The sequence below is a fragment of the Mesocricetus auratus genome, unplaced genomic scaffold (genome assembly GCF_017639785.1).
Source record: "Mesocricetus auratus isolate SY011 unplaced genomic scaffold, BCM_Maur_2.0 Super-Scaffold_100027, whole genome shotgun sequence".
In the NCBI taxonomy this organism is placed as follows: Eukaryota; Metazoa; Chordata; class Mammalia; order Rodentia; family Cricetidae; genus Mesocricetus; species Mesocricetus auratus.
In genome coordinates this window covers 11,203,470-11,216,548 of record NW_024429208.1, presented here as the reverse complement: position 1 = coordinate 11,216,548, position 13,079 = coordinate 11,203,470, and the positions used below count along the sequence as shown (strand labels likewise).

Genomic DNA, 13,079 nt, shown 5'->3' with positions numbered 1-13,079 from the left:
ACATGATGGTTCATCTTGACAACTGCCTTTGCTAGGGTTTCTATTTCTTCGACAGAACACCACGACCAAAAAGCAAGTTGGGGAGGGGAAGGGTTTATTTGGCTTACACTTCCAGATCATAGTCCTTCATTAGAATAAGTCAGGGCGGGAACTCAGGCAGGCCTGGAACCTGGAGGCAGGGGCTGAAGGAGAGGTTGAAGAGGGGTGCTGCTTACCTGCTTATCCCCTGGCTTGCTCAGTCTGCTTTCTTTTTTTTTGTTTGTTTCTGTTTTTCAAGACAGGGTTTCTCTGTGGCTTTGGAGGCTGTCCTGGAACTAGCTCTTGTAGACCAGGCTGGTCTCGAACTCACAGAGATCCGACTGCCTCTACCTCCTAAGTGCTGGGATTAAAGGCGTGTGCCACCAACACCCGGCTCAGCCTGCTTTCTTATAGAACCCAGGACCACCAGCCCAGGGATGGCACCACCCACCACAGGCTCAGCCCTCCCCCATTGACCACTAATTGAGAAAATACCTTACAGCTGGATCTCATGGAGCCATGTTCTCGACTGAGGCTCCTTCCTCTCTGATGACTCTAGGTTGTGTCAAGACTCTAGCTTGTACAAGAACTTTATGGCTTTGGCAGCAAAGCTGTTTATTTTTTCGTGTGGAAGGAAGGCAGTGGTCATCGCAAGCCCAACACTGGGGCCTGTGTGGTGAGGTATTTGGCCAGGCATGTCTGGACATGTGCCAAGTGGAAAACCAAGGTCTCTGACATAGGTGAAGGACTTAGGTCCCTCATGAACTCCAGGCTGTGTATACACGTGTTTGATTGGTTTAAAATGAAATCTCGTCTTTGGGAGCTGCTGACCCCAACCTCTCATCACAGGTGAAGGGTGTGAGACTCTTACAAGGGACAGAGTGGTGTTGAGTGGTAGGGCTGGCCCATGTGGGACAGCAGGTTCCAAGTGAGCATTTTAACTCAGAGGTAGGAACAGAGTGGGAGAATGCCCGTCACGAAGATCCAGATTCTCCTTAGAAGTTCAGTCAGGATACAGCGGCTACAGGAGGGTGGTGTTAAAAATGAGTCCCAGACCTTGTATACATAACCAGGGACATCTGCCACTGTGTGTCACCTGGTGTACAGAAAAGGAACCAAATGGCTAACCTGACACACACTCACCCTGACCGATTGTGTTCCTAATAATCAGTCATCTAGGAGCCAGTCCTGGTTGGCCTACCACAGGTGCTGGCCCCTGGAGGCGGTACTGGGAAAGGAGACCCCTGGATTCTCAGGCCAACATGCTCGAAGGTCCTTAGGGATGTGCTGTAACTCCCCTCCACCCCATCGTAAGAAATCCAAGTGCAGGCAAGCACCACCCTGGAGGGAAAGAGGTTATGTGGCATTGAGTACAGTTAGAACCATCTAAGCATGTTACAAATGTCCAAGATACAGCCGCAGCAAGCCACCCTAGGGATGGCTACCTAGCCTCGATGTAGCTGAAGTGGCTTGTTACAGATCACTGGTTCCTACCACCAAGCAGCAAGATTCCCACATTCCCACACTGCACAGCCTTCTGTCAGAGTCATATGCTTGATGTTATTTATATAAACCAATGTTCAGATGAACCCCAACCTCCTAGAAATGTCAATTCCCGTAGAGAAAGAGCCCTTCAGAGAGCTGAGCGGTGGAGCTTGCTGGCCTCATAGCTGACCACAGCACGTGCACCGTCGCCGCACCATTTGGTGGCTGGAGAGGTAAAGGATGTCATGCCAGAAGAGAATATTATGGCTGTTTACCAAGCTCTGGCAAGTCAATACCACCCTAGGGCTCGGTCCCAGTTTGAAAGGAGAAAGCCTCCCCACTCCCATTCCACCCCAGCAAGTGGGCTGGTGGCTTGCTTGCAGCTCCTCGATTCCAGGATCAAAAGAAAACATGTTGTGGTGGGCTAGTGGAGTTGTTGCTACCAGACTAGGGGTGCAGTGAAAGTCTCCACCTCGCCACCTCTAGAAGCAGCTATGAGCCCATGAAGCCAAGCAGATATGAATGGAGAACCGATGGGGGGGGGATACCCCACAGACTGACTAGGACACAGCCAGGTGTGGTTTAGGGAGGTAGGCAGCAGCCTCCCAGAAGAAGGGGCCTGAGGTGGTGCCCCACAAGAAAAGCAGAATATGAACGGATGAGGGGTGCTGTGGTGACAAAGCCCAGAGGTCAGGCAAAGGCCAACTTCAGCCCTCCCACTCACACCCTGGCACTGCATGGCTTCCAGAGTTACGGCCTGGGATAGCATAGCTCCTCCAATGATGGCCTGAGGTAGCAGGGTGCCGCAGTGCATCTCCAAGGGTGTGGCTTCCACTGTGAAACTGGATCTAAGGGCTTGGACGCATCGGTGGGCGACAAGCCAGAGCTCCCACTGTCACCTCTGCGGTTGCTCTTTGGGAGCCAAGTGCAAGTCCCCTCCCTGGCCACCAGATCCTCTGGCCATCTTCAGGTGGGCAGGGTCTTGATTGTGATCTTTGTCCTACCTTTGCCACAGGGCCACGGGCAGTCACAGAGCCTCTTGTCTACGGGCAGATTGAGGAACTCTGTTAGAGACCTTTAGGGGTAGCAGTAGGTAGGGCCCAAAGACCATCCCCAAGACTGCCTGGCTTCTCTTCCCATGGTCTGTGTGCACCGCGGACTCCTTTCCACCCCAGCTGTCTGAACCGCTTCCCTGCTGGTGCATCTCACAGACTCTGGGGACCCTGCATGACTAAGCCTTGCACCTGTGACTCAAGACATCCTGGAACCCAGGCACCTAGCTCACACAGTAGGGGGTAGGACTAGGCGTCTAGGAAACTTAGGCCCCCCCTTCTCCTCCTCACATCCAGGCTCCTCTTGCTTTGCTGTAGTTTCAAGCTCAGGCTTCTTGGTGACCCCTCTATTTTTTGAGGACCGCCGAACCACACTGGCCATCATCTAGCAGTCTCTTGGGAGATGATGTGCCACAAATCACATTTGTCCCCATGGTCCCACCTCCTGGGACCTGCCCAGTAGGGACTCAGAAAAGCCTGTAGGGGGTACTGGCTGTGCGTCTAGTCTGAAAGCTCACAGAGACACGGGGTTTCAGAGTGACTGCAGTCCCCGAGCTAGCACAGGGTTTCCCCGTGCTAGGCACTTCCTTCTGTCCTCCAGAGACCCCCGATGCTGGGTGCGTCATCAGTATGTGAGCACAGAAGCTCTGAACAGTGGATAAGCATAACTGCCCTGGGAGTCAATCAGGATGGTTAGAAGGCACGGCATGGTCAGAGTAGCTCCAGCAGATGACCTCTCTCAATGTGAGGGCCCAGCAAATGAGCCACCATCCCCCCTACTGTGTGCTTCCCGTCCCCCTCTCAGCCCAGGAGAAGCCCCCGAGTCCACCCATGGATGGTTTCCAGTATCCCTGTCAAGGTTCGCAGCTCTGAGACCTCCGTCTAGCATGAAAGACGCGGCCCCGTGCACTCGGGACATGCGCGGCAAGCCTGCTCGGTGAATTGAAGGATATGTGCTAATAGCCATATCTGATACAGAATTTGGAGTCAGAAGCAAAAGCCCCAATTATGACATCATTTCCATGAGAAGTGACAGCTCCATTCCCACAGTCATCTTTACACTGCATTTTCCAGGAATCCATTAGAGCTAATTGTTCTCCCAGTAGAATGCGACGGTTCTAGACCACCACCCACTGATCTCCCCTCGGGAACATCACATCCAGGTCTGGTTCCCTAGTGTGTTGCTGGGCTTGGGACCCTGCTTCCCATTTCTCGGTGAAAAGGTCCCTTTAGACCATGCCAAAACCCGGGGTCGCTCGCTTTTCAGGGTTTCTTCTGTATTGATTGTATCAACCCTAAAGAACGGGTCTGCAAAACACAGTCCTCCCGGGAAGGCAGGTCGCGCGATAATGACAGGTACCTTCGTCTACTCTCCCCTTTCTGCACACCTGCTTCCTCCAGCAGAGACACTGCCAAAGCGTGTCTCAGAGAACACGGGGTCTGGAAAGCTGGTTTCTGTGTGATACCCTGGAACTCTGCCCCCAGGCCACACCCTAGCATAGGACTGCAAGCCCACAGCTCCTGGTGAGAGACTTGGAGCGCATTCCCTACCTCTCCCCGCCTCAGTTCCTTCCGTAAGAGGGAAATAGGAAGGTGTGAGGGTTGCACAGGCAGAGCCTCCACCCAGAGCCATCATCGTTGTCACTGTCATCGTTGGGGATACTGCTGATGGCTTGTGTTCACATCGTCAGTGTCAGCGTCATTCACTGCCGGTGTCCCCGTTGATGATATAAAACTGGCTTAGACTTATCTCGGAACTTGGCTTGTTCACTTTATCTTAAAGGAATGGGCATAACTTCCAGGTGTGGAGAGTTGCTCACCAGAAATGAGATTTGTCCGTGTCCTGAGGAGGCAGACATGGCCCCTTGAGGCCCAAAGTCACTATGCACGTTACATGTCCTCAAAAAAGAAGAGAGGCAAACAATGGGAGGGACCGGGACCACACTTTGTCACTTGGTCACAACTCTGTCCCAGGATGTCAGCCCTCACTCTGTATGTGCAAGCCTGCCCGCACAGAGAGCACGGCCAGACACCCACTGCATGTGAGCCTGTAAAGCCAGGGGGGTGCCGTGGGGGAGGGGCAGAGGGACAGGGGCAAGGTGCAGTGACAGCAACCATTCCAGCTTACAGAAGCATAGGCTGCCCCTCTGCTGGTACCGCATGGCAGAATTAAGGTTTCGAGGGACTGCGTGAAACCCAGACTCAAGTTGGAGAAATAGCTCCCCATGGAAGTCTTCAGCTTCCAAGTGTAGGTGTGGAGAGGTTCAGGAGATGGCACTGTTTGAAATATATCAGGTCTTCAGAGTAAGTAGGGAGGGTCCTGCATCACCAGGGTGCGAGGAGGCTAGACTGGGCACTGCCTCAGCCCCCCTACCACATACTGAGGCTATTGGAGCATCTTTGCCCAGAGGAAGGATCCTGAAGGGGTAGGAAACTCCTAGATACTCAAGGTGAAGTAGACTGCCCGCTGTTTCTGAGGGAGATGGGTGAACACTGAGCTGACCTAAAGAAGGGAGGACAGGATCCTACCAGAAGTCTGATGCTACCTGCGGGGTTAGCACTAGGTGGGCGGACTCAGGAGGAGCGCCCCCTGGCGGGGCTGCGGGTCTAAATTCTTTCTGCTCACTGTGCCACTAACAGTAGCACTTCCCTCCCTACAACCGCAGAGCCGAATGGCAGAAAGCCTCCGCCTGTTTGACTCCATCTGCAACAACAACTGGTTTATCAACACCTCGCTCATCCTCTTCCTGAACAAGAAAGACCTCCTGGCGGAGAAGATCCGGCGCATCCCGCTCAGTGTCTGCTTCCCAGAGTACAAGGGTCAGAACACGTACGAGGAGGCCGCGGTCTACATCCAGCGTCAGTTCGAGGACCTAAACCGCAACAAGGAGACCAAGGAGATCTACTCGCACTTCACCTGCGCCACCGACACCAGTAACATCCAGTTTGTTTTTGACGCGGTGACAGACGTCATTATACAAAACAATCTCAAGTACATCGGCCTTTGCTGAGGAGCCAGGCACGGCCCACTCGCCTGTGGTGAAACCCACGGGGTGTCACACACACCCCCCACCCCGGCTCATGCTAGAGAGGCCCAACCCCAGGGGCAGAAAACAGGGGGCTTGAAGGATGTGTCCCCACACACACACCCTCCCCAGCCTCTGCCTTCTTGGCCCTATGTTTCTGCAAACATAAATATATTTGGATAGATTGCTAGGTAGGTAGACACACAGACACACACGCACACCTGCACACCCTAGGATGGCGGAGTTCTCCAGAGTGTCGAGGTTTCCTGAAGTCTTAAGGAGCTGCTGTCACAAGTTCATTCCAAGGCCCTCGCCCCCTTCACTCTGCCTTCCTGAGTTGGCCCCACCCTGCAAGGGGGCTCACGTTGGACTGCTTGCGGGGGCAGGGAGAGGCTACAGGACTGGGACTAGGTCCGGCCCACTGTGCCCATTGCCTGGAAGGAGGCCAGCTCACAACTGAGCTCTGCACTGGGGACTACAGCTGACCAAGAGGGAGGCCCAGAGCAGGGACTGTGTGTACCTTCCCTGCTTGCCACGCCCAACTCAGCCACTCTGAGGAAGCAAGTGACTGGACGAGTCGGACCTCTAACCACTGGTGGCTCTTTTTAAACAGCTAAAACATATGCAGCAAAAATTAACCCAGGAAAATGAGTGGCATCGTTTATTTCAAACTAGGCCAGCTGGGTTTCCAGCTTCCTTCTGCTGGTCTGATGTTTTATAAATGGAAACCTGGTTTTTCTTCTCTAGCATCTTTTTTTTTTATTTTTATTTTTGGCCAAATTTTATGTTTTGCAGGAAAAAAAATCTACGGTTTCGGATGTGATTAAATATTCTTTTTTAAAATGCAGATTTTCAAAACACATTTCATTTCAGGTGTCCCTTTTGTGTCTGGCTTGCTGAGTATAGAAGTTGTCATCTGGACGATTCTGCTCCTCGGCTCCAAAGAATTCTGGGGCAAATGGCACCCCGACGCCAGCCTCATGGGACATAATGTACATAGGCCTCTGCAATGTCCTCTTGTAATTGGTGCCGTTTTCTGCTTTGTTTTTATTTAAGAAAAAAATAAATGTGATGTATTTACAGAAGGTTCTTTACCTAGGAGCGAATGAACAATAGCTAAATGTCTTGGTATTTAAAGTGTAAATTATCTATGGCTTTGCCAAATGAAGGAAGGGGAGGCAAAAGGTGGTACTCCCGGTCCCCGATACTCCAAGCCTGAGGTGGGCTGGGAGCTGCTCAGACTCCTGTGAAGGAAGCCCTGCGGGGACCATGCATTCCAGGCCTTGTAGCCCCCGGGCCCACAGGCACTGGTCCTGAAAGAGCCCCGGCTGTGTATAAATGCAAAAGCCCCGGCTGCCAAGGGGATGGACGGCACTAGAACCCTCGCCAAATCCCACTCAGCCCTTTGTTTGGTTCCCGTGAGTCCAAGGTCAATGTACAGAGTCTTGCAGCCATGGAGTTGAGATGTACAAAGGGAGAGAAGGGCGGATGAGCATATAAAAGTCAAAGATTGTCTACTTTAAGAAAATAAAATACCCTGAATGGAGCCAAACCTTGTTCCTGTGTGCTGTGTGTTGCTCGTGTATAGCTTAACTCGGTACCATGGAAAGCGGCTAGACACACCTGGGGTCTCTCCCACTCCTTCCCCACGTTTATAGACTTGCACAGGGAAGATCGTCTGGGGGCGAAAGTCGAGGAAGAATAAACGTAAAAGGGGGCAGCTACCAAAGAGAATAGAACTACCAGCCCCCCCGCCACAGGTGTGGTCTCGGATGATAGAAGGTTGCGCATGATGATGGTGCTGACCCCCTTCTGCTGTTCCCAAGACCCGCCCCCACCCCAGCCCTAGTCCTGCTTCCACTGTTACTGGGGCTCCTTAACCCATGGATAAGCTCTTCCGTGTTTGAGTTGGCTTCCCGGAAGGAAGGAAGTATAGGCAGATCTTAGGCTGCCCGCTAGCTGGCTTTTGTGTTCAGAGGTACTCAGGGTAGAACAGTGCGGATAAAAGTCATGGAGATACACCCAACAAGGGCCTGCTTCAAGCACGGTCACTCCTAGAATTAAAATAATACTCGGCACTTCTGCGGAAGGCCACCTTAGTCGGGGAAGCATCCTAAAATTGAAGTCAGAAATCAAGCAGTTGGGGGTGGTTTCCTCTCAAGTCAGCACAACTCACTGTTCTTCGTGGGGAACACAGGAGCAGGGTGCTGGGATCCCCACCCTGCACGGCATGCCCATGGGGCTGGGATCCAGCAGAAGGGATAGCATCACCCCGAAACGTCTCCCTCCGGGGAGAGCTCCAGACATAGGAGCATAGGGCAACTGGGCATAGGACAACTGACGTCCACACAAACGTGCTCAGATCTCAGATACGGATACACAGATCTGGGTCTGTGGTGCACCCAGCCTCCTATGTGGGAATCTCCTCCTTGTGTCCCCGTGTCACCAATGGGAAGAACCCAGGGGGGCCTTTTGTTCAAGGAGATAAAATATTCGACTGTAAGTCACTGAGACATCCTTTGTGCTTTCAATACCAACTGTGAAACAGAAAACTGATTTCACTGCGAGCATCTTTAACCTAAAAATACACAGCCGAAGGGAAAATGAAAGAGTCTGCCTCCTTTGGTGTGTGCAGGGAGCAGAGGAGCCCTGACCCAGGAAATGCCTTTCTGCTGGAGTCCCCTGGGCACCTTCTCTTGATCCCTCCCGACCCCCTTATTGATTACTTGTCCTGTTGCTATGGTTAAAATAACCGAGAAAGGCGACTGAAGGAAGGAGGGGTTTACTTCGGCTCACAGTTCGAGGTTTCAGGCCTTCATGGAGGGGAAGTCATAGCGGGAGGAGGAACTGATCACATTGCATGGAGGGGAAGTCATAGCGGGAGGAGGAACTGATCACATTGCATGGAGGGGAAGTCATAGCGGGAGGAGGAACTGATCACATTGCATGGAGGGGAAGTCATAGCGGGAGGAGGAACTGATCACATTGCATCCTACGGTCAGGAACGTGAGTGCCCACTTGCCCCTCTGTGTTCAGTCTAGAGCCTAGCACGTGGCATGCGCTATCCAGAATCAAAGTGAGTCTTCCCTCCTCTCCTTCCTCAATCTACATAATCTTTCACGAGCTTGTCCGGTGACTGAGCTAATCTATACTGACCATCACCCAGCATGCCCAGAGCCTTATCTTCTAGGAGAGTCTAGATCCTGCCAAGTTCATAGTCAATATCAACCATCGTGTCTTCCTCACAGACCTCTGCTCTGTGCACCATGATGGGCTCTCTGGGTGTCCACTACGGTTCACCTGTGGTGGGTCCCTCCTTCCCTCTTGTTTTCCAGCCTCACAGTCCTAGATATTTCCACCCTTCAGGGTCAAGCTTATGTCCACCTCAACCTGTCTGAAGGTCTTATCTCTCCCCATGTCCCCACCTTTCCACACTCACCCACTCCAGGTCAATTCCACTAATTCGGGTTGGTATGATATAGCAAGTTCCACTAATTCATTTGCAGGGTACTGTCTGACCCATCTTCCCCCGAGGGCACAGGCTGACCCTAGAGACCCAAGGAGAGGCCTACCAATAGCCAGCTTTAGCAGGGAAATTTATAGCAGGACTTACAAAGGAAATAAGTGAGAAGCTGATGATGAGAATAGCCGAAGGAACTAGCCCGCCCTCTGCGGGTACTGTCTAGCCTCTCTCCCGAGACACACCACCATCCGGGACTGCCACCTTCCTTGGTGGCTTGTGTGGTCGATGATGCGGGGCAGCCACGGTGGTTACAGTGATGCTGGCTGTCCTCAGCAGCTGTGCTCTGCACCCCACTCCTAAGAAGCTACGATTGTTGGTTCTGCTTTACAGACAAGGAAACGGCACGGGAAGGTGGCTCAGCAGCTGGAAAGGTCCTTGCACGAGGAACAGAGTTCGACTCAGCATTCTCATGAAAAGCTGGGCAACATGGTGAGGGTTTGTGATCCCAGTACTGGGGAGGGGGAAACAGACATATCCGTGGTGCTTACTAGCCAACTTAGCTGACATCCCACACACACATATATGCCTATTGCGTGCGAGCGTGCGTGCGTTCGTATGCCCTACCGGGACAACTTCCCACCACCAAGCAGCATAGCAAATGACTTGGCCGGTCTACAGCCCCAAAGGCTTGTATGTGGTCTTTCTAGGTCCTGAATAATAGCTGACACCCAAGACAAATGGGCAGAGAGTGGGCCCAGGTGGCACACGGGCAGATGTCACGGAGGGGCGGCACCACACCATGAGGATGAGCAGTCACCAGAGGCTGGGTGGCACTCTGGAGGACTCATCTCACCACAGAGGCCTAACAGGGAGCTTGGAACTGAGGTAGTTCCCGTGCCAGGTGCCAGCCAGCACAGCATAGAGTGTGGCCCCAGGGGACCCAGTCCCTATGGTAATTCCATTAGTAATAGGCTACTGTGAACCCTAGGGGATACTATGAAGACCTAATGGAAGGAGCTGAGAAAACCTGCTTGGCCCAAGAGATATGGTGAGGGTAAGTTCTGGGACCCTGGTACGTCTTGACAGGGGCTAGATAGGTAGCAGGTCTATCCTGCTGGAGATGCCAGGGGGTACGCAGAAACTAATGACAGCAGCGAGCCCAGAAACCAGCTAGGTCCTTGTAGCCAGGCGTTATCCTAGCTAAGGTCAGGGTCGGGAGAAGCTTGGACGGTCAGCCTGAGGACATGGGTGTGGTTTCAGATGCAGGAGGAGTGAGGGCTTCCTAGGGTACCTCGCAGGCCACCAGGAAACGTGCAGATGCCGCAGAAGAACAAGGGTGGCCTGCCTGGGGCTGAGGTACCCTGACGAAGGGGAAGTTTCTCCAGCAGCCCTTCACTTCAGGGAATAGCCGGTCCCCCACGGGTTCAGCTCACTGTGGGAACAGCTTCCCATATCTCAGTCAAACCCAGACAATACGACTCCGGCGAAGCTCCCTGCAGCACCGTAACCTTGCCAGGTTCAAAGCCGCATGCAGGCATCTTCCAGTGATGCCCGCTGCTCCCGCTGAGATCTCCGAAGCCAGGGAGTGATTTCCACAGATGGAGGATGTACTCCGTCACTGGCTGTTTGTGGGGACTTCTGGTTAGGAAGGGTACCTGGACCAACCTCCAGGGCCTGACCCAAGGCCAGGCAGCACACATCAGGGCCAGAGATGGTACATTATACTGCCACTGCTGTATTTGGGACAGTGCCTAAGAGACAGACTCAGCAGGAAGGAGTTACATGAAAAAGGACCAGACCAAACTCACCCAGATTCCCAGTCAATGCCTGAAATAAGAGGATCCTGGGTGGGCACTAGAGGCCACAAGTTTCTGGGGAACCTGGCCTGGCAGCCCCTTTGTGGCGTTTATTGCTTCTATTTGGGTTTCTCCTCTTATAACAGGGCAAGGACCCCTTAGGACATGAGAAGCCAGTCACTGAGACAGGCCTTAGTCCTGGAGCACCCCCTGCTGGTTATTCTGGGAACAAGTCAGACCTTGGTAGAGCCAAGGATTGAGAAGGAAAAAACCTGCAGGTATATCCACCTGCTAAACAACGTTAGCTACACACAAGACACTCCAGAGGCCAGGCACTGGTGGTGCCATAGAGCCTCAGGCACCAAGGGTGCCATGGTTAAAAAAAGGAAAACCTTCCAATGTGACCATGGGCAGGGAACCCCATAACATACGCTCCAAGCTAGCTGAGCACCCAGACAAACTACACAGGCTCCCACCAACTAGCTACTGCCCAAGGTCACATACTGGTAAGAGAGATGCTGAAGTAGAAGTCCATGCCCCACCCAGAAGCCCAGCTAGGACACCATGTGAGGTACACCCATACCAGCGAACCCAAAAGCCACAGCACCCAAGTGATCCCAAGATGCATCGCCCCAGGCTTCTGCCACACCGCCTCCCTCCCTCTGTCCATTTTCCCAGTCACCACCCCAGCCCTTGATGCCCGTCCCTCCACCAGGCTTCCCTGGCCTCTCTTCTGGGGACCTCATCCCCGGTGATCAACACCCATCAAGGCCTGTGGCAAAGAGCTGGTACCAAGATCTCCAGAAGGACTGTGCTCATTGGGTTTATCAGGACAATAGACACCCTACTCTTTGTTGTTGGGTTCTACAGGGAGATGAGGAGCATCTGAACCAACCCAGGACGCCAGAGCTTTCAGAACCCTGGCAGTATTGAGTGATAGGGTCTAGAAAGAAGATGGGCAAAGCTCCATTCAGGGTAAGACCTTCACAAGCTAAAAGTGAAAAATAAAGGCGCCTATTTCCTAGAAAACATGGCGGCATGTCTTCAAGAGCTCGGGATAATGGGCCTGTCTTTTGCAGCAATCCCCCTCCTCGGGGAAAAGCACAAAGGAAAAGCCAGTGAGACTGACTTCCAAATGTAGAACTTCAGGGTCAACAGATGAACAAATGATGAGAAGCTACCTATCTCGGTTACTTTTCCCATCGCCGTGATAAAAATACTCTTGACAAAAGCTGTTTAAGGAAGGGAAGGTTTATTTGGCTCACAGATCCAGGAATAGTCCATTACAAGAAAGCCCCTGCAGCAGGAGCTCGCGGCAGCTATCAGTGTCACATTCCCAGCCAGAAAGCAGAGAGTGACCAATGCAAGTGTTCAGCTCACTTTCTGCTTTTCTTCAGAATCCCAGACCAGGGCATGATGCCACACACAATGGGCGGGTCTTCCCACCCCACATAACGTAGTCCCTCACACGCATTGATCTCATTGAGTTGGCAATGGCGATTAACCATCATGCTAACCAACCAGTCCAGGAAAAAAATGGTATTATCAATGCAGCCAGTCAATGGACAATTGGGATCTGGGGCAACTCCTTCAGGTTAACAAGAAGTAGAAGAAGAACTAACTGGCAGGATGGATCCCAGCTCCCCAGCTCCCCAGAGGCACTGGGCAGAGAGGAGCCTGAGGTAATGCCAAGCCGAGAGATTTTCATCCTCACCAGTCACACCCATGGGCAACACCACACAGCAATGATCTAACACAGCACACACTGGGCTAACGGGCAAGGATGTCACTGGCTGGGGGAGGGAAAGCTGCGAAGAAGCTCTGATAGCCTGCAAAGGTGAAGGCAGGCATGCATCACCTTCCCTAGCAGACTCTAGGGGCATCCCTCTCGTGAACCAGAAAGGTCTGTGCAGAGACGTTCATTACTCATTCCTTCTGCAGCCCAGAAGTGGAAACAACCAACATGGGAACATGTCACGAGGCACTCAAGAGCTGGGCATGGTGGCGCACACCTTTCGTCCCAACACTTGAGAGACCGGATCTCTGATCTTGAGGCCAGCCTGGTCTACAACGTGAATTCCAGGACAGCTAGAACTATTACACAGAGAAATTCTGTCTCCAAATATATATATATATATATGTAGATAGATAGATAGATAGAGATAGATAGATAGATAGATAGATATAGATATAGGTATAGATAAATAGATATAGATATAGATATACACATATATACATA

The 13,079-nt window shown here is 52.4% G+C and overlaps 2 protein-coding genes across 2 annotated transcripts in view; one reads left to right on the top strand and one right to left on the bottom strand.

Moving 5' to 3' along the window:
* The window catches only part of Gnaz (G protein subunit alpha z), a 47,906-nt gene extending 40,779 nt beyond the window's left edge, over positions 1-7,127 (top strand). Inside the window, exon 3 of the mRNA XM_005070766.4 lies at positions 5,222-7,127. Coding sequence (XP_005070823.2) covers positions 5,222-5,566 — 345 coding nt within the window. The 3' untranslated portion in view covers positions 5,567-7,127. The remainder of the gene's footprint in view (positions 1-5,221) is intronic.
* Positions 1-13,079, bottom strand: part of Rsph14 (radial spoke head 14 homolog) — a 73,759-nt gene that overhangs the window by 50,168 nt on the left and 10,512 nt on the right. The gene's annotated exons all lie outside the window — the stretch shown is intronic.